This window comes from Dipodomys merriami, unplaced genomic scaffold (genome assembly GCF_024711535.1).
Source record: "Dipodomys merriami isolate MVZ:Mamm:240054 unplaced genomic scaffold, mDipMer1.0.p SCAF_34, whole genome shotgun sequence".
Classification (NCBI taxonomy): domain Eukaryota; kingdom Metazoa; phylum Chordata; class Mammalia; order Rodentia; family Heteromyidae; genus Dipodomys; species Dipodomys merriami.
In genome coordinates, this window is record NW_027204937.1 from 7,346,987 (window position 1) to 7,366,826 (window position 19,840).

At 50.0% G+C, this 19,840-nt stretch overlaps 1 protein-coding gene across 16 annotated transcripts in view; it reads left to right on the forward strand.

Moving 5' to 3' along the window:
• Positions 1 to 7,713: 7,713 nt before the first annotated feature.
• Lrp8 (LDL receptor related protein 8) overlaps positions 7,714 to 19,840 on the forward strand; it is a 76,219-nt gene continuing 64,092 nt past the window's right edge. For all 16 annotated transcript variants that reach the window (XM_069987185.1, XM_069987194.1, XM_069987188.1 and 13 more), the window contains exons 1-2: positions 7,714 to 7,854; positions 8,673 to 8,792. In XM_069987185.1, the coding sequence (XP_069843286.1) occupies positions 7,758 to 7,854; positions 8,673 to 8,792 (217 nt within the window). In that variant the 5' untranslated portion in view covers positions 7,714 to 7,757. The remainder of the gene's footprint in view (positions 7,855 to 8,672; positions 8,793 to 19,840) is intronic.

Genomic DNA, 19,840 nt, shown 5'->3' on the forward strand with positions numbered 1-19,840 from the left:
TCCCTAGTGTAGTCCCAGCTGGTAATAAAGACTTTCTATTGGCTGTATTCTGTGTCTGTGTGGTCTCTCCTAGTGGCTTTCTGCACAACTTCTAGATTTTTCAGAGAAAAGAATCTCATAGACTTTTCTGTCCAGACCAGCTTTGAATCATGATCCTCAGATCTCACCTCCTGAGTAGCTAGGATTACAGGCATGATTTACTGGCACCAAGAACCTTTATTTGTTTGTCTTCTTTTTGTTGTTGTTGTTATTCAGTTGCTTTGTTGAGACAGGCTTGTTATGTACTCCAGGCTGCCTCAGCCTCTAGGTGCTTGAGATGCAGGCATAGGTCACCACACCACACCCAGCTAGTTTTTTTGTTTTGTTCTGTTTCTTTACTGGGGATTGAACTGAGGACCTTAAGTGTGCTAAGCAGATGCTGTACCCTCTGAGCAATGCTTTCAACAGAGTTATTTGTCTTCTTAATGACTTACAAAAATTAAAAAATATTGTCTCTGTAGTAATGCTTTGTTCATTATTTATGCTGTGATATAGTCTCCCAGCTTGTGGCTAGTATTTTCAAAAATCCAGGAGGGAAAAATTACCTTGGAGGAAGCAGAGACTAGAACAAATGCAACATAAAACCTCCAAAGAAATAAGAGGAAACATCACATCCGTGAGAAAGAACAAGATAATACCAAAAAAAAAAAAAAAAGGAGTAGTCAGAAAACAAAGAACATGAATGTAAGAGAATATTTTTAACTCTGAGAGAATTGAAGAAGAAACTTTCCAGATTGGAAAGAGAAAAAGAAAGTTCAGGCTGGTTCCTGGTAGCTCATACCTATAATCCTAGCAACACAGAGAATCATGGGTAGAAGCTAGCCCAGGCAGAAAAATCTGTGAGAATCTTATCTCCAATTAACCACCAAAAAGTCAGAAATGGAACTCTAGTTCAAGTGGTAGATCACCAACCTTGAGCAAAAGCAGCTCTGGGATAGTGCCCATGACCTGAGTTTAAGCCCCAGGACTGGTGCACGCGCGCACACACACACACACACACACAAGTACAAAATTTTTGTCCCAAATACTCTATGTGTCCGTGGTGTTTTCCCATTAATAACCTGATAGTGATGAGTCTTATTGAAGAGGTTTATTTTGGCTGACAGTTCTGATCCAAGAGTGAGAGGCTGCATCTGGCAATGACCTTGACCTTGCCAGCATGGTCCCAGGACAGCAAAGGGTACAGGGCCTCCATGGTGAGTGACAAGGAGCAGCCATGCAAAGTGTGTTTCAGTGTGTGTCTCTCTAGTCACTCCCTATTTTTTTGGTAGTATTAGAATTTTGAAATCTCCCACTTGCTAGGCAAGCATCCTACCATTTGAGCCATCCCCTCAGCCCTTTTTGCTTAAGGTGTTTTACAAGTAAAGTCTTGTGAGTATGGTTTTGTGTTTATGTCCAGGCACATCTAGACCAGGATCTTCCTATATACACTTCTTGCACAGCAGGGATGGTAAGTTGGTACCACCACACCCAGCTTTTTTATAGTTAAGATGGAGTTTTACCAGCTTTTTGTTCCAGCTGACCTCAAACTGTAATCCTTTCAATCTCAGCTTCCCAAGTAGCTAGGATTATAGGTTTGAGCCTGGCTTCTCTCCTTCTTAGAAAGCCACCAGGATTCAATCATAGGATTCTACTCTGAGGACCTTATCTAATCTAATCACCAACTGAAGAATTTATCTCAACACCACAATCAGATCAAATTTCTTCCTTCCCATACCTCATCACAAGAATTCAAGGCCAACAATGTGTTTTGAAGCTTATGAACCATAGCACTTCCATTTAGGTGTCTCCCCAAAACAAGATAGAAGCTAGACAGGAAGTAAAGGCCCCAGCACAAGAGAGAAAAGGGCAGAGCAGCCTCCAGATAATGAATGGTGAAGGGAGAGGCCACAGGAGATCTGCACAGCTGGGCTGGTCAGCAGCCACTCTCTGATGGAGCAGTCAGAAATCTATGGGGAGTAAGTTAGCAAAGTACTTGCTGTGCAAGACTCTACTAAGAGGCCATCTACACAAATGATGGGCTTCTTAAGAAGGAATGAAGGATAAGTATATAGAAATCTAAGTAGAAAGTAATAAGCCCTCCCAATATTATCAATTATTTATTCCTGGAAAACACAAAGTTATGCAGGAAAACACAGCAATCATTGCATACTGTGACTATTATTTATTCTGTTGTGATCACATAAAAAATCTCTGCGGGATATGACAGCACAAGCAACAAAGGAGAAAGTAGATAAGTTGGACCACATCGAAAATGTTCAGTGTAGCAGAGGATCAACAGAAGAATCAACCGAAGGAAAAGGTTACTCAAAGAATGGGAAACGTGGGGGAAGGTAGAAAATAAGGAAGGGGATTCCCATGTTCAACAAGTAATGTACTGATTACCTTACTTATGCAACTGTAACCCCTGACATCACCCTTACAATAAAATAAAATATTTTTAAAAGGAATGGGGAAAAATCATTTCCAAGAAAACATCTGACAGAAATATAGGAATTCCTAGAACTCAGTAACAAAAAAAAATCTAAACCCAATTTATAAATCCAATTTATAAATGGGACTTTCATAAACATTTCTTCAAATCAACATAACCAAATACCCAATCAGCCATGTGTCCAATAAACACATGAAACAAACACTCACCATCACTAATCATTCAGGAAGTGAAATGAAAGCCATAATGGAAACAAACAAAACCTCTCGCATCCATTAGGATAACTAGTATACAAACAAGCAAACAGAACCCAGAAATAATAATAAGCATTGGCCAGAATGGGGAGAATTTGAAATGCTGTTGATAGGGAAATGAAATGGCACTGTCACTGTGGAAAACAGCATAGTGATTCTCCAAAGAAATAAAACAAAGACTGAGCTTTGTAGCTCACACCCACAATCCCAGCACTTGGGAGGCTGAGGCAGGAAGAGCGTACAAAAACAAGACACAAATAATAGCAATATTTTTTAACATTTAAAAACCTTTCAAATGACAGTCACAATCACATTGGCAGGATGGGTAATGGGTATGACTCAGAGAGGGGGTGTATTTGGGTGGTGTTGGAATATATGTGAAAGCTAAGTCTTCATCTTCACAGTGAGAAGTGAAAAGATAGTGCCTAAAGCTGAAGATCAAGAAACAGAGAGAGAGAGACAGAGACAGAGACAGAGACAGAGACAGAGGGAGAGAGAGGTGAGTTATTTAATGATGTGGCAGAGCATACCAGAGGATTCAGTTAGGAGGAGAAAACTGTAGCCTCTAGGGAGAAGGAAATGGAGTGAATAACTTAATTTTTTTTTTTTTTTACAAAACCTTGCAAACAATTTGGATCTCTAAACTAGGTGCAACTTTAAGAATAGAAAGTAAAAAGTAACCTAAATCAAAAGCAAACTGAAAACTGCTGACCTGCTCTAGAAGGTTATGTGACCAGGATGTGGGCACTCAGGGCCTGGGTCACCTTCCCATCACCTTGAGGAACAGTAGCCATCAATGGCTAGTATAGTCATGACTACTGCACTCCATCCCTCTCCCCAAGACAAATAGGGGCGCTCAGAGCATCTCTTTGAGAGAGAAGACACATTTGCATAGATACAGGCCCATTGTTTGCTAGCATAGCCACACATTCATGTGTATTGGAAAGTGCAATTAGCATATCAAACCTGTGATTTCATGGAGATTATGGCTTCCGATGAAGCTGAGTTTATTAAGTGAAAGGATTTAAGGAAAATCAAGTTGGCTCTTTATTTCCATGGGTTCCACATCCCTAGATTCAACCAACCATGGATAGAAAAATATGAGAAAAAAAATTGCTTCTGTATTGAACATGTACAAACTTTTTTTTCTTGTGCTTAGTCCTAAACAACACAACACAGAAACAATTTACATAGCATGTACATTGTATTAGGTTTTCTAAGTAGTCTAGAAATGACTATTCAGGAGAATATGCCCAAATTATGTGCAAATACTAAGCCATTTTACAGATGGGACTAGAGCATCCAGAGTTTTCTTTTTGTATTTCTCTCTCTCTCTCTCTTTTTTTCCAGTCCTAGGGCTTGAACTCAGGGCCTGGGCACTGTCCCTGAGCTTCATTTGCTCAAGGCTAGTACTCTACCACTGGAGCCACAGCACCACTTCTGGCTTTTTCTGTTTATGTGGTACTGAGGAATCAAACCTAGGGCTTCATGCATGCTAGACAAGCACTCCACCACTAGGCCACATTCCTAGCCCCTCTTTTTTTTTTTTTTTTTTTCTATTCCTGGGGCTTGAACTCAGGGCTTGGATGCTATCCCTTAGCTTTTTCCATTCACGGCTGGCACTCTACCACTTGAGCAACAGCTCTACTTCCAGCTTTCTGCTGGTTACTTGGAGATAAGAGACTCACATACTTTTCTGCCTGTCCTAGTTTTGAACCCAGTCCTCAGATCTGCTATAGCATAGCTCCTGCATAGCTAGGATAACAGGTGTGAGCCATCAGCGCCTGGCTTTTCTTTTGAGATAAGGTCTCCCTATGCAGTTCAAGCTCCTCCCTAGAGGGGGAGACATGAATGGAGGCTCCAAGGATGGACAAAGGCAGCTCTACAATAGTGATATAGGCAGAGGGTGAAATCTGACAAAGTCCTGCAACTTATTTCTTAGAGGTAGAGTAAGGAACAGGGCTGCTGAACCTCTGGTGATTCTGAGGCTGGACATGGAGGTGTGACAAGGGCAGGAGCCATGCTGACAGCAGCTGGAGGGTCACCTATGTCTATATATGGAGAACTCAGTGCACTGGGGTTTGGGAATTTTTCTCTTGAAACATATAAGCAGGTAGGGCCCATATGTTTAACTCAGCCTATACCTCAAGATAGAGGTTGGCTCAGGACAGGGACTTGCCAGGGTGGCAGAGCCATTCTAGGCCCTTTTGTCCTGGGCTTTCTCCCTCTCCCTTTCACAGGACTTAACCAGTTTAGGTGCCTGGATAAGTCCCAGTTCATTGTTTGGGTTCAATGCTGGCTTTATCATGTCATGGCTGTGTGACCTCTCTGTCATTTACCAACTTAAAAAAACAGTATGAACAAAAACCTTGCTGCCTAGAGAGGTAGAAATCAAATGGGCACAAGAAACTGAGGTACTCAGAACAGTGCCTGACTCCCATTAGTATACAATAAATATTAGCTATCGTTATTATTTGAAGTGGTCTTTTTAACCTTTTCCCTCACTCAAATATCATCTAATACTTGTTATATGCCAAGCTTTATATTTATCCTCTGAAAACACCCTCCTCCCTGCTCTCTGGGATAGGTATCCAGAGATTAGGCAAGGCTGGGTCCCATTCACAAGGAGCCCAGGGACTGACTAGGGGAAAGGTACATACATAGCTGATGTCAGCACAGGGTGATCCAGGCTGTGACAAATGGAAGCCAGAGACTGTGGGGACCCAGGGAAGAGTTCTAGCCTAGATGGAAATAAGGGAAGACAGGAGAGCCTCTGTTGAGGGGGCTGTGGAGGGACAGAGTAGCCTATTTTGGCAATTTGACATGAGGGTAGATCATGTCAGCAAAGGCTTCCTGGTGTTGGGAAGCCATCCTGCATTTTTGAACTGGGAATTATGTTTGGATCATAGTAACAATATAAGATTCATTGTGCTCTGAATGTATTTTGGATGCTACTCATACACAATTTCATCTAATAGAGCCCTCAGAGCAGTCCTGTGTGACACTGGGTCAGTCAGTGTCAGTGCTCTTAATCCATTTGCTGCCTCTGAACTTCTCCATGCCCAAGTCTTAGAGCTGAAGTGAAACTTTGAGACTATTGTTTCTTCTATTTTACAGACGGGGTAACTGAGGTCAGAGGGGGACTTTCCTAAGACTGCAGAGTGGGAGAGGGGCAGAGGACTGATTCAATCCCTGGCTGCAGGAGGGTTCCATCCCAGTTCCATCCACAGTCCAGGCCTGCTTTGATCACCATGCCACAGTGGACATCATGCGGCCTGCAAAGCCCTCCAGTACTGCGTACCCCATCACCAGACTCTAGCCCACTGTCAAGTTCCTATATTGCATTCTCTCTACTAGGATTACACCTAGTTTTCATGTGATCAGGTTCCTTCTTGCCAGTCAGTGAAATGTCACACTTTCTCTAAAAGTTACCCCATCTTTTCATATCACCCCAACTTATTTTTACCAGAGCAATTATAATACTCCGAAATCTCCCCCACTCTCTTTTGCTTGCTTGCTTTTGTGTTCCTCCCAACTAAGACACAAGCTCTAGGAAGGCTGGGAGGGAAGTTATCTATTTCTGTGAGGTATCATTGAGGCCTGAACTGCATTGGACATACAATAGGTACTCCATAAGTCTTGGTGACCATTTCATTGTTAATGATCTATCACTACTAGCCAGCGATCTCTCTGGGGCTGTACCCCAAGGATGAGATCAGAGCCTGGATACTCCTGTTCAGTGACTGGACACCCAAGGGATCATGGAAGGACTACTCAGGGTCTCTTGATTAGGGTAAATGTCTTTCCCTGTGGAGGTGCTACAGTCATGGCCACCGGCTGTCCTTTGAAGAGAGTCATGGGACTCTGGAATCTGCTGAGATTGGGTGGTTTCCAGGCCTAGGGTTCATAGCTCCTAGCCTTCCATGGTGGAGAAAGGGAAATGGAGGGAGGGGTGACCTAACGATGGGCTTGCACCTGCAAGCTGGTCCTGGTTGGTGGTCAATGCCCTCAAATCTCCTTCTGTAAAGAAGGTTGTACCATCAGTGCAGGCTCATGAGCTGAAGTGTAGTCACATGCTCTGCTCTCCACACCCCACACCATGAAGTGGGCGAGTGGGGCTGCTGTCCTCCACAGGCGGTCCCTTCTTTGTTCCAGGGCTAGTGGAGCAAACAGAGGTTGTGGCCCTTGCAGCGGAGATCCCGTGTGGGGGACCCTCCTGGCCTTTTCTCCATCACAGTAGGCATCACCTCGTCATCCCAGTGGGCCCCTGATTGCTCCTCTGCCTTGGGCCATGGGAGAAAGACTAAATGTGAATGAACAACAGTGTTCACTGGACCCAAGCCACCTGCCTCACACCCTTGCCCGCGATCGTGGGTGTAACACACAGACGCACATGGGCACTGAGAGCAGCTAGGACAGGCGCAGATGTCCTGCCCCAAACCCCAACTACCCCGCATCAGAATAGTTCGGGGTCCCATCCCCTAGCCCTGTGCTGCTCACCCGCACCGCACACCGCACAGGCCTGTGGCTGGCATTTCTTTGGTGCGCCCCCCCACCTCCCCCCCTCAGATCAGCTTGTCGCCTCCTCCTCGAGGCCAAGGCCGCTTTCCTCGGACCTGCTTCTTTCAGGGCCAAGAGGCCTGGCCTGGCTCACCCCTCGTCTGCAGCGCCCCGCTCTCCAGCGGGCGGTGAGTGGGACCGGCGAGCGACAGCGGAGGGCGGGGGAGCAGAGGAGGCGAAGGCGGCGACGGCGGGCGGAGCGCAGGGCGGAGGCTGCGGCGGGAGGGAGCGCGCGCGCCGGCGGCGGCAGCCCAGGGCCGGGGCCGCGCGCCCAGCCTGAGCCCGCCCCGCCGCCGAGCGTCACCGAACCTGCTTGAAATGCAGCCGAGGAGCCGGGGCGGGCGGCAGCGGTGGCGGCGGCGGCGGCGGGGGCAGCGGCAGCCCCGGCGCCGCGGCAAGGACTCAGCGGGCTGAGGTTCGGCAGCGGTGCAGGGGGCGCGGGGCGCGGCGGCCGGTGCCCCGGGCCCGCCATGGGCCGCCCGGCACGGGGCGCGCTCCGGCCGCTGGTGATGCTGCTGTTCCTCCAGCATCTCGCGGCGGCGGCGGATCCGCTGCCTGACGGCCAAGGTGCGTTCTGCGAGTCCGGGGCCCGGCTCTGCGCCGCCAACAAAGCGCGGCCTGGAGGTCGGGGCGGGGGGTGGATGGGTCGGCGCGAGGTTCCCCGGAGGAAGGCGCTTTACTGGCCCCGGCTGCGCCTGGATTTGCCCTGGCTCCTCCGCCCGCGGCTCCTCGCGCGGAGAGCTTTGCCCTGCGGGCACCGGGCTCTGGGAGGATGGGCGCGGGGCGGGGGGGGCGCCGGGCGGCGGTGAACTTTGCTGGAAGGTGGCGGTGGCGGTGGTCAATCGCGGTCTCGCAGCCTGGGGGGCTGACGAGCGCGCTCGGCCGCGGCGACCAGCGCAGCCTCGCCGCCTCCCCTCCTGACAATGCGTTTCCGAGGACCCTGGCGAGGGGCGGGGAGATGGCTGATGGAGGGGAGGGGGCGAGCCTGGGCGCCCGGCGCGCGTGGCGCGCGTGGACCGGGGCTCCCCGCGAGCGGGGTCCGCGCGGATCTCTGACTGCGGGCCATGTGTGCGGCCGAAGTGTGTCTGAATGACGGGGGGGTGTATCCAAGTCGTGTGTCACCCACTCTTAAATACGAGCTTTTCTTGCCCTGCCACCGAGAGGCCGGACACCCGAGAAACCCAGGGCCCCCACCCCTTCTCCTGGATCAAAGGTGACCGAAGCGCAACCTGCCCCTCCTCCCCTCCCCCACCCCCGATCTCCAGTATCGTCCCTTTTCCTTCGCCACAGCGTATCCCTGGCGTCCGGGGCTGCGTGGTGGAGAGCGGGACTCGAACCTGCTGACCCACCTCACGACTCCTCCCCCCTGCCTCCGACTCCCACAGGACCGGCCAAGGAGTGCGAAGTGGATCAGTTCCGGTGTCGGAACGGGCGCTGCATCCCCTCGGTGTGGAGATGCGACGAGGACGATGACTGTTCGGACAACAGTGACGAGGACGACTGCCGTGAGTGCCCAGCCCCGGGCGCGCAGACTCGGGTGGCCGGCACAGTGCGGGGGGGCGAGGGGAGCGCCGCGCTTCGATTCCACTTGGCTGCCGCTTCCACGGGGCCACCTGCTCAAGGCCGCCCCTCTTTTCCTCGGGCCGGGTGGCTCTTAGCTACCGGCGGGGCGCCGAGCTGCAGGCGTGTCCTAGTGGAGCCTGGGGTGGAGCCCAGGGCGAGGTGCCCCGGGGCGCGCTGGGCTCCGGGGCGCAGGAACTGTGGGCGGGGACGCAGCCGTCCCTGCAAGCGTCCACCCACCGGCGACCCGGTAGCCTGCGCCCCCACCGGCCGTGCGCGTGTCTCAAAGTTCCACGCCGCTCAGGGCCGCGCCGCTCGGGTTTTTGTGAATGAATGGGCTCTCCGGGTCCCCTGATTGGCTGGGCAGGGACCACCCCACAGGCCTCCGTGGCCGGAGCCACCAATCGTGGAGCGGGCGGGTGTGTAGTATTCCCGCAGCCCTGGCTGTGGGGGCCCCGCCCAGGCCGCTTCGCCCGCGTGCGTCCTCGGGTTGGAAGGTGCAGGCTGGGCGCCGCCTCCCGCTGCTTTTCTGTCTAGTCACCGTGAAGACCTTTTTCAAACCACCCTCCGACCGGTCTCCCGCGCCGGCCCCGCCTCGGGGTGTGTCACGGGGCCACCCGGAAGGAGGGGACCATGAGGAAGGGTTTGTTTCCTGGAAGGGGTTATAGGAGCCCGAGGCGGAGCGTGAACCCTCTGCTGCCGCTGCCTTTGCTCAACGTGCTGTTTGCACAACTGAATTTAATTTCCTTCTCCTGTGAGCCGAGTTGCAGGGATCTGTGGGTGCTGAAGGCGTGAGCAGGCAGTACCCACAAGGAAGGAAGGTAATTCCAAGAACAGAAAAACGTGTCTCTTCCAGAAACACAGACCCAGGCAGTTACTCGGTTATCATTACCCAGGCCAGCAGTGTGCTAACACCGGGCACGCGGGATCAACCCACCAGCTTGGGAGCCCTGGAGCAAGGAAGGAGAGCATTCAGGGCAGAGGCACACCCACTCACCCTGCACTGGAAGGGAGTAGCGCCACATTGCTGCAGCACACTGTCTGTTGAGTACCTGAGTTCTTTTGATTTTTTTTTTTTTTGACGTCAGCCTTACATTTTACTCTGACCTAGCCTAGAGTGGGCCCTGTGACTTGACCACATTGTTTCCACGTGCCTCAGTTTCCCCACTCACCTGGCCACTTGGGCTGATCATTGGTGCCTAGGTGGCCTTTCAGGACTGTGTTGAGGAATAATTCTAGAAGTGTCATTGGAAGTAATGAGACACGTGCTGCCCACTAACTGCAGAACACTGGGCTAATGGTTACCTTATACAAACTCCTCTGCTCTTCTTTCTTGTACAGACCAAACACTGAGACACCCAGGGCTTCAGTTACTAGAGCTATGTGACTGAACTGCTAAGTAGGAGCCTGAACTTGAGCATCTGCTCCCAGAGTCCTTAGCTAATCACAATCCTGACCATGTCCTAGTTCTTCTGAAATTATGAAAATGGCTATGGTTGGGTCAAATGCCTGGGAATTATTGTAGTGTCCTTAGGGGTGGGCAAACAGAAACAGTTCCTGGACTGACTGCACTTTATCCCCTTGCCTGATTTTTTTGTTGTGTTTTATGATGCTGGGTTGGGATTGAACCTGGATCCTTGCACAGGCTAGGCAACCACTTGAACACTGAGCTGAATCCCTACCTTCTCCTTGGCTCTTTATAACAGCAGTCTGAGAAAGTGGCTGTGAATTCAGACAGGAAGCTTTTCTTGTCATTCTGCTTTATAGATAAGAACACCGGCTTAATTTGATTTGCCTAAGATGACACAGATTTACAGAGGTTGGTCAAGATCTCTGCCTGCATCCTAGCTTGGGCACTGACTGCTGTGGTGTGATATGGAAGGATCTAGAATCTGGAAAGCTATATGTTAAGTGTTAGGCCTGTTGCTTTTCATCTTTGTGTGTGTGTGGCTCTAGGCAAGATATTATAGTAACAGAGTGGCTTTGGATGGCCCCTAGTGGAATGGAAAGAGTGACCAATGTGAGGGTGGGGTGGAGTCATGGAGAGGCATAGTTAGTGCCTATGTCATTAGCTATCAGTGGAAAGGGCTTGGCCTAGACAAGGTGATGGCAGTACCTTGTCAATCAGAAAATTCATACTAGCCTATTTCCTTATCTGCTACACAGGATAGTAGTCCAACCAACCTATGCTATATTGTAGATGAAGGCTTCTCCCAGGAATGGTGAGAGAAGAGAGGAGGAGGGAGGGTCCTCACTGCTAAGTCATTTATTTATTTATTTATTTACTTATTTTTGTCCTAGAGGTTGAACTTGGCCTTTTTGATCACTGCTGGTGCTCAACCACTTTTGTTGAGTCACATTCATTAGTTAATTGAAGATGAGTGTCTTGAGAATTTGTCTGCCCAGGCTGGCTTTGTACCTCAATCCTCAGATCTTAGACTTCTGAGTAGCTAGGATTATAGGCATCAGCCACCATCACTTGACCCACTAAGGTCTTAATAAACCTCCTTTGCCACTAAGTTTCCCCATTCAGGGTCACCTGTCTAGATTGAGCATCCCTGTTCTGTCCTCCAGGCTGCTGGCTCCTCCCTGAGCACCCTGACCTACCATTGCCACCTTCCTTGGTGCATGCTCTCTCCACTAGAGGGCCTGACCTCTCTACCTCTGGGCTACAAATTGGGGGATGGAATTGTAAGTAAAGTCTCTGTGAGGCAAATGAGTTCAGGCTCCTGATGGGGCCAGAGCACAGCCCCTGAGTAATCAGGAGGCTGATGTCCTGGCAGGCTTTTTGTGTTAAGGAAGCCAAGAAAGACTTCCTGGAGGAGGGGGCAGCTGAGTTAGCCCTCTGAAAACTGGTAGCTAGTACCAGCTTTAAGTACCTCAGTACTTACCATTTAAAAATAGATGGCCATCTCTCACAATATAGAGGACAACTGAGGCTGGAAAGGTGATATGACTCTCCCATGGGTTAGATCTGGAACTCTTAAATCCGGTCGTGGGGCCTGAACTCTGGGCCTGGGCACTGTCCCTCAGCTTTTCAGCTCAAGGCTAGTGCTCTACCACTTGAGCCATAGTGCCACTTCCGGCTTTTTTCTTTTTGCTTATGTGGTGCTGGGGAATCGAACTCAGGGCCTCAGGCATACAAGGCTAGCGCTCTACCACTGAGCCACCTTCCCAGCCTGCGATCTGGAACTCTTAACTGAGGTCTTCTAAGTCTTGATCCTTAGCTACATTGTGGAACCTTTGGAGACAGAGCTAGCAGGATGAGGAACGGAAGAGCTCTTGGGGCTTCAGTTTCCAGATCAGAGGACCTTCAAAGTGGAGGAAAGGGCTGGAAGCCGGAGGGCCAGGCCCAAGAAAGGGAAGTCTGGTGGGATTCTTGTCTGCCTGTGGACCTAGGGCACGTAGACCTGCTGGCCACTAGGCCTTGTTTTCCTGTTGCTCCTGGTGTGTGTCTGGGGATAGAAGTGGGATTCTGGTCTCTGGCCAGGCTTTTACTCCTGGAGTGATAATCATACACTGTATAGCACTGAGCATTTGCTACAGGCCAGGCACATTGCCAAGGTCTCACACTTAGCTCCCAGGGCTCCTCTAGTCTGTCAAATTGGACAACTCTGTGAGAACCTTTATCATCCCCAGCTTATGAAGGCTTAGAACACAAAGGAACTGTGAAACACACAACCATAGAACCTATGCCTTCTTATGTGCCCAATCTTTGGTTACATATGTGGGGAATCTTGTCATAGGACTGGTGAGGGGCAGAGACCTTCTTTCCTTCCTACCTACTCACTGGCTATGTTCAGTTTGTCATCTTAGAAGATTTGGTACAGGTGTTACTTCCTCTAGGGAGCCTTCCCTGTCACACCCTCCTCCCTAGCTGAGATGCAGGATTTGAAATAAGAGACGTAAGGACCAAGGTTGAAATCTCAATTTGGTACAGCCTTGGATTGGACATACCTGGTTTTCCCCCCAGTTGTCACTGCAGGACCTAATAGCATGGGGTGGCAATAGTCCCTTCTTAGAGATGTGAGGACTAAGTGAGAGCCTATGCTTGGTGAACAGGAGGCAATAGGGAGGAGTCTTAGTTTCACTGAGCATCCTGGGCACCTGGCTGTAGAGGCTGTTTCCCCTACTCTTCCCAAGCTACGTTGGAGCCATGCTTCCCCCACTATTTACACATGATTCTCAAGGCTCCTGCAGGAGCTGCTGGTCTTAGCCAAAGGGTTGGCAAGTTTCTGTGGAGTGGTCCCAAGTCACTGAGCCTCAGCAGGGCCTGATAGTGGCAAAAAGCAGTCTGAGGAAGAACTAGGGAAGAAACAAGTCCAATAGAACTGGTTGGTCTCAATGATCAACTTAGTAGCCTGGGGCCCTAGAAGGAACAGGAACTCTTTAGCCTCCTGTTTCTTTCCTCCTGACTGTACCAGAAGCCACTGTGGCTGTGCCAGAGGGCATCAAGCTTCCCTTGATTCGAAGCCCAGGCCTGTGCCCATGGGCTGGTCCCAGACGGCCATGGGAGTGTTTGCCAAACATCTTCCATTAGCCTTCCAGGGCCCTGCTGAGTCTGAGTCCCTTCTGGGAGCTCCTAGTTTCTGAGGCCTGCTAGGAGTCAGAGCTACAACTGGGCCAGAGCTGCTGGGATTCTTTCTGCCAGCTACCTGCAGGCAGCTGAGTTGACAGCTTTGCTTCTTGGGGAAATGCTGTCAGCAGGTGAAGCCAGGGAAGGACCTCCATGGAGAGGGAGAGGAGAAGAATAAGAACCTCTATGACTTAATGGAGCAGGTGTCCCTCTGGGTAAAACCTAGCAGATACTCTCCTAGTCCTGGGGAGGAGCATGGACATGCCTCCAGGTCCACAGTGTTCCAGAAAGGCCGACCTAGAGCTGTGGGAGGGCATGAGGTATAGAGTCAGTCTGGAGACCCCAATTCTAAGAGGCTGATGACACCTCCCCACACATCCAGGCCATCCAGTCTCTGGAGGCCTGACAGAGTGCCCTTCCTGATCCTGTCCTCCAGTCCTTGAGCTACACTCTGTCTCAATCTCAGATCCTTCACCCTGTCAGCCTTGTGTTGGACACAGGGGAACCTTGTCTCCCTCTACGGATCTACTAGCAATAGATATTGAGTTATTGGCTGGTCCCCATGCCTGGAGCATGTTGGGCATTTTGCTGACTTTACTACTTAGAACATGTGACATATGAAAGCCATTTTGTTGTTGTTGTTGTTGTTTCTTCCCATTTAAAGATGTTGCAGCACAGGCTTGGAGAGGAGATGCATTTAGCCAGTAGTGCTGGATTTGCTCAGGTCCACTTCATCTAAAGCCCAGAAGCTTCCCTTATGCTTTCTATTCTGATGGTCAGGATGGTACCCAGCAATATTTCCATGGGCTACAGATTTCTGGCCTGAAGAGTAGTCTTCCCACACAAAACCACCTTTTTCCAGCCTCAGCTGAAAAGGCTGCAGTGCTATACAGAAAGAAAAGCTGAGGACCTGGTGATGTGTCCTTGATATGAGTGAACCCAGGGAGTGTCAACCCACTGCTATCCCCTCCCCCCTGCCCCCCCTGTCTGTAGTGACATGGCTGTGGCTGCTTCCTGGCCCCTAGTCTGTTTACTGCTCACCCTGTAGACTCCTCAGCCCCAGGCTACAGAGAGTAAAACTGAGGCCCTGGATCCAAGTGTCAGCAGAGACCTATTCTCAGAAAGTAGAGTACTCAACTCCTGAGCTGAGTGGGACTAAAGGCTGGACGGCGTGTGTGCCTCCTTCCACCACTGCCACGCACACGCATCTGCCACAGCTACCCTCACTGGTCCCCTCTGAATCATGGAGCCAAATATTCTTGGGGTGAAGGGCAGACACAGACTTCCTGAAGCACAGAGCTTTGTGCTCCAGTATGGGGACCTTAGCCTTGCCACTGCCTCTGTCAGACTCTACCTGTCTATAGACAGATGGGAGATCATTTAAAGTAATAATGTAATGTAATGTAAAGTAATAATAAAAATATTAACAAGAAAGAGTTCCAGTCAGGTGCTGGTGGCTCACTCCTATAATCTGAGATCTGAGGATCAAGGTTCAAAGCTAGGCCAGGCAGGAAAGTCCATGAGACTCTTCTCTCCAATAAACTACCAGAAAACCGGAAGTGGCGCAGTGGCTCAAGCGGTAGAGTGCTCGTCTTGAGCTGAAGAGCGCAGGGACAGTGCCCAAGCCCAGAGTTCAAGCCCCATGACTGACAAAAAAAAAAAAAAGGAAAGAAAGAAAGAGTTCCTGGGCACTCTCACTGCTGGAGTTTAAGTCTGGAGACTGCACTTCATAGAGGAAAGCTCCAGAAGCTAAAGTCACTTGCCTCAGGCAGGACTGAACCACTTCTACCTGTCTGCAGAGTCTGACACAAGGGAAAGGAAGAGACAGGTATTCACACATCCCAGTCACAACAACAATGTACGTGACACGTGGGTGTATTGTGCCTCCATTCTCTAGGCATCCCAGCTGTCCCTTTCCTAGTCCCTACTAGCATATGCTGGTTTCCTCCTGAGTAGCACTAACTAGCCCCTGGAGTGCCCATAAGGCATTAGCTAGACCCCCACTCCTCTGTCCCACAGGTATTTAATTACCAGACCTGTGATTCTGCTTCTTTTCTCACAAGCTGTCTTATGTCATTGACTTCTGAGCTAGAGTGACTTTAAGCTAGAGTGATTCCAGAGGGCCCGAGGACTGTCAGGAAAGCCTTCTCAGTCCTCACAGTGGGCCCCTCACTACTGCTCTCCCTCTGACCTCTGACCTCTATATCTGATGGGGCCCAGCTCAGGGGTCCACAGAATAGAAGAGCCAGGCCTGGCCATTTTGGGAGTGCAGAACTCAAGGTAATGCCAGGCTCCGTGAATGTCCTCAGGTAACTTGGGAGAGGAGGAAGTCCTTGCAGTTCTCAGGGCCTCTAACTGCCGCCTCATACTGCCTTGTGGGTCATAGCAAAGCAGGATAAACCACCCAAAGCCTCCTGGAAACTGCTCGTGTGAGATTCATAGAAGTGGTCTTGTGATTACCATTTTGCCCTGGTCAATGGCCCTTAGGTGCCACAGGGACTTTATCTCTGACACTCTAAAGAGACTATTTCAGTTTCTAGCCATCAGCCAGTCACAACCAGTGTGACCTTTTCCAGTTTGTGCCTCTTGCAGTGTGCTTGGGAAACAGGATAGTACTGAGATAGTATTAATGGTATCTTCTTGATAAGAAAGTTAAAGCTCAGGGAGGCCAGGGGACTTGGTAATTCTGGATCCAAAACTTACTGTTTCTGATGATGTGTAAGTAATTTCATACTTGTAACAACAACAACAACAATAATAAAATTAGATCAAACACCTGTGGCTCAGGCTTGTAATCCTAATTACTCAGGAGGGTGATACCTGGAGGATAGAGACTAACCAGCAAAAATGACAGGACTAGAGACATGGCTTAGTGTTAGAATGCTGCCATGAACAAAAAAACTGAGCAAGAGCATGAAGACCTGAGTTCAAGCATCGATACCAACACATACACACAAAAAAAAAGTAGGGCTGGGAAAATAACTCAGTGTCCTGGTATCAATGCCCCCAGCACTATCAAAAATTTCAAAAATTAAAAACAAAAACAGTGCCAGATGTGGGTGGTTCACACCTGTAATCCTAACTACTCAGGAGGTTGAGATCTGAGGATTGCAGTTTGAAGCCAGCCTAGGCAGGAAAGTCCATGAAACTCTTTATCTTCAATTAACCACCAGAAAACCAGAAGTGGTGTTGTAGCTCAAAGTCATAGAGTGCTAGCCTTGAGTGAAAAAGCTCAGGAACAACACCCAAGCCGTGATCAAGCCCCATGACCAACAGCAACAACGAAAAGTTAAAGTTGGATGTAGTGGCAGATGTCTATAATTCCCTCACCAGTCTGAGGCAGGAGAACCACAGGTCCAAGGCCAACCTGGGCTACATAGTAAGACCCTGTCTTTCCCTTTCCCACCTCTCCACAAAAAAGAAAGAGAAAGGAAGGAAGGGAGGGATAGAGAGAGGGGAGGAGAAAGGAAGGAAGGAAGGAAGGAAGGAAGGAAGGAAGGAAGGAAGGAAGGAAGGAAGGAAAACCCAAAACACCAAAAAAGTATGACTTCTTAAGAAAGGAATCCTTGAGTGTGAATGTCTGTCTTTGCCATGGTGCTCTCTTCAGAAGAGACTTTCTCATCTTTCCCTAACACCCACTATGTGCCCCCTCTCCTACTCCCCCCACCCCCCACAGGCAGACAGCCAAAGACCTTTCTATTCCCTAAGCACAGTCCCGTGACACAGACAAAATAGCCATATCTAGGTCATACAAAGCAAAGCCAGGAGAAAAGGCAACCTATGTCTTCCCCCAAGGACTTCTCACACCCCCGATTTAAAAAAAAAAAAAAAAGCAGAAGTGAATACAACTGTGCCTCATTCTTGGTGGAACTCATCTTCCCTGTGGCATGGAAGGGACTGCCCTGTCATTTGCTGTATGACCTGGGCAACTGGATCACCCTATCTGAATTTACTTCCCCATATTCACTGCCTTGGTCCACCTGCTCTGCCCCCAGCCCTTCTTTTTGGGCTTGGGACTTGTGTCCCTGGAGTTTCCTACTGCCTGGGTAGAGATGGGGGGGGGAGGGGCATGTAGCTGGCATAATGGACTGGATTTCTGGCAGACAGAGGGCAGCTAGACTTTTTAGGGTCCACTTCCAGAATTCTGTCCTGAGACCATTTCCTTCGCATATACTTTTGGACTCCTAGTTGGAAAGAATGCAGTGAAAAGATGGAGGAAATGGAGAGAAGCCCAGAGCCTAGTGAGCCATCCTGGAGTGGATAGCGAGCCAGAGGTGAAGGTTTGCAGGCTGAAGGTTCAGAGTCTAGCCCTGGAAAGGAGTCTTCCTCCCCACTTTCCAAACCCGTGATTCCTACACAGGGAATGTGGGTAGCATAGGCAGCAGATGCTTCCCTCCTCCCTCATCCTCCAAGAAGGTCACAGCAAGAGGACAACTGTTGCGATAACAGCAGGAGAGATGTAGGTCATCTGGCCAGTGACGAAGACTTGGTTGCTGGGACAGCAGTAGTGCCTAGGAGGGTCTACAGCAATCATTCCATCTGCCTCCATGTGCGGTGGGACCCCAGCATGGCTGCTTCCTGGGTGGCCCTGGGTACTGGTTCACAACAGCTTCTGCTTGACCTCAGAGACATGGCAGCTGATGAGAGGCAGAGAAGGCCCCATCAAGCCCAGATTAAGCTGCCTGGCTGCATAGCTGGAGGCCGGGTGGGCTTTCCTAGTGGCCTGAATCCAGGAATATTCAAACCAGCACTCGCCTGCTCCCCTACTTCCTGGACTCTGAGCTGCCATCTGCTGCCCCATCACCCTCAGAGCCCCTTCTTGGCCATGAGTATGTGTTATGCTTGTGCTTGAGAGGAGAGAGTGTGTACCAGGAGGGAAGTGACCCTTTCTGCATACAAGGAAGCCCTGGGGCCAGTGATCCACTACTTCCCACACCCAAGGCGGCCCAATCTTAGCCAAAGCCCCCTACCAGGCTGTTGTGGCAGGGAATTATTTGTAGCTGGAAAGGTGCCTGCAGTCTCTGTTCACAGCCTGTCCCAGGGCCATGGCAGCCTCTGTCCCCTGTCCACAGCCTGCAGTGTGCTGTCTGGCCCCACCCTGAGGGCTAAAGTTGTTTTAAATAACTGTAGTCCAGGCCACAGGCACATCTCTGCTCCCTCCTTGCTGAATGGCCATTTAGCAGGCCTTACCCCTCTAGTGGTCTCTACTTGTTGGAAGTGGGGTGTCTCTGAGCCCCTCTCAACCCTGATTCTTTAGGATTCTGTTATTTTCTCCTGGAAAAAAAAAACAAAAAACAAACAAACAAAAAACAGGCTATTTATAGAAGCCGAGGTCCTCTATGGCTAGGCCCCAGGTCTGGGGGCACCAGGGAGCCACTGTTTCCTGAGGTCCAGGAGGTTTAGGGTTAGAAACAGGGGTCATGCTGTATCCCCTCACACAAAGGACATAGAAAGCCAGAATCAAGTGTTCATTAGCAGAGCTTACGTCTACTCAAGGGGTTTTGCCTGTTTATTTTTTTTCTGAGCTCTAACTGGGCTGATGTTTTAATACCTATGAGCTGGCCAAAGCAGACTTTATACTGGCTGCCTATGAGACACTCTTTTGTCTCCTTTCATCTCTCTACTCCCTGCCTGCCTCTATTGCCTGCTGCCTGGGTTAAGAGAGGGATGCAGGCTAGCACAGCCTCTGCAGTCAGCCTGACCCAGGTTCCAGCTGCCACCCTTCTGTTGCCTAGTTGAGAAGTACGGAACAAGTCTCTGAGCCTGAACTTAAGACTCTGTCCTGTGTGGAGACTAAGTAATTCCTTGCCTGTGTAAAGTACCAGACAACTCTCAGCCCTTCCTTCCTACGTCATGAATTGGCACAAACAGGGCAGAGGTCACCAGATTGTGTGGTCACTCTTGCCCCCTTGTCCTTGGCATTTCCTCTCCTGGGGGCTGTGCCTTCCCTCTCTCTAGCTGTGGGCTTCGACTCTTGAGTTCTGTGCTGAAGCCATTTCCTAGGTTCTCAGCCTTATGCCTAGGAACCAGAGTACCTCACCTTGTCACTGACTTACTACTGTGTGACCTGGGAAAGTCCCTGCCCCAATATGCTGCTCGGTCTCTGGTTTTATTTGGGGAGGGAGTTAGGATTAGATGAGTATTTGAGCCACTTTGGGGCAGTATTTGACATTTGGGCTCAGCACCTTCCTTTTTGAGCCTGACTCCCAAAACCTCTGTTTCATGTATGACCAGGTGGGAGCCATAGATACGAAAATCCTCAAGAGATTTACCTGATGCCATGATGGCAGATGGATTACAGCAACACTTAGAACAGTACCTACACAGCCATGCTTGGTCTGAAACTGGTGAGCCTTATTCTGAAGTCTCCCATCTTTCCTTCCAAGGCCTCCTGTCCTGGACTGCTGTGCTGCTGGG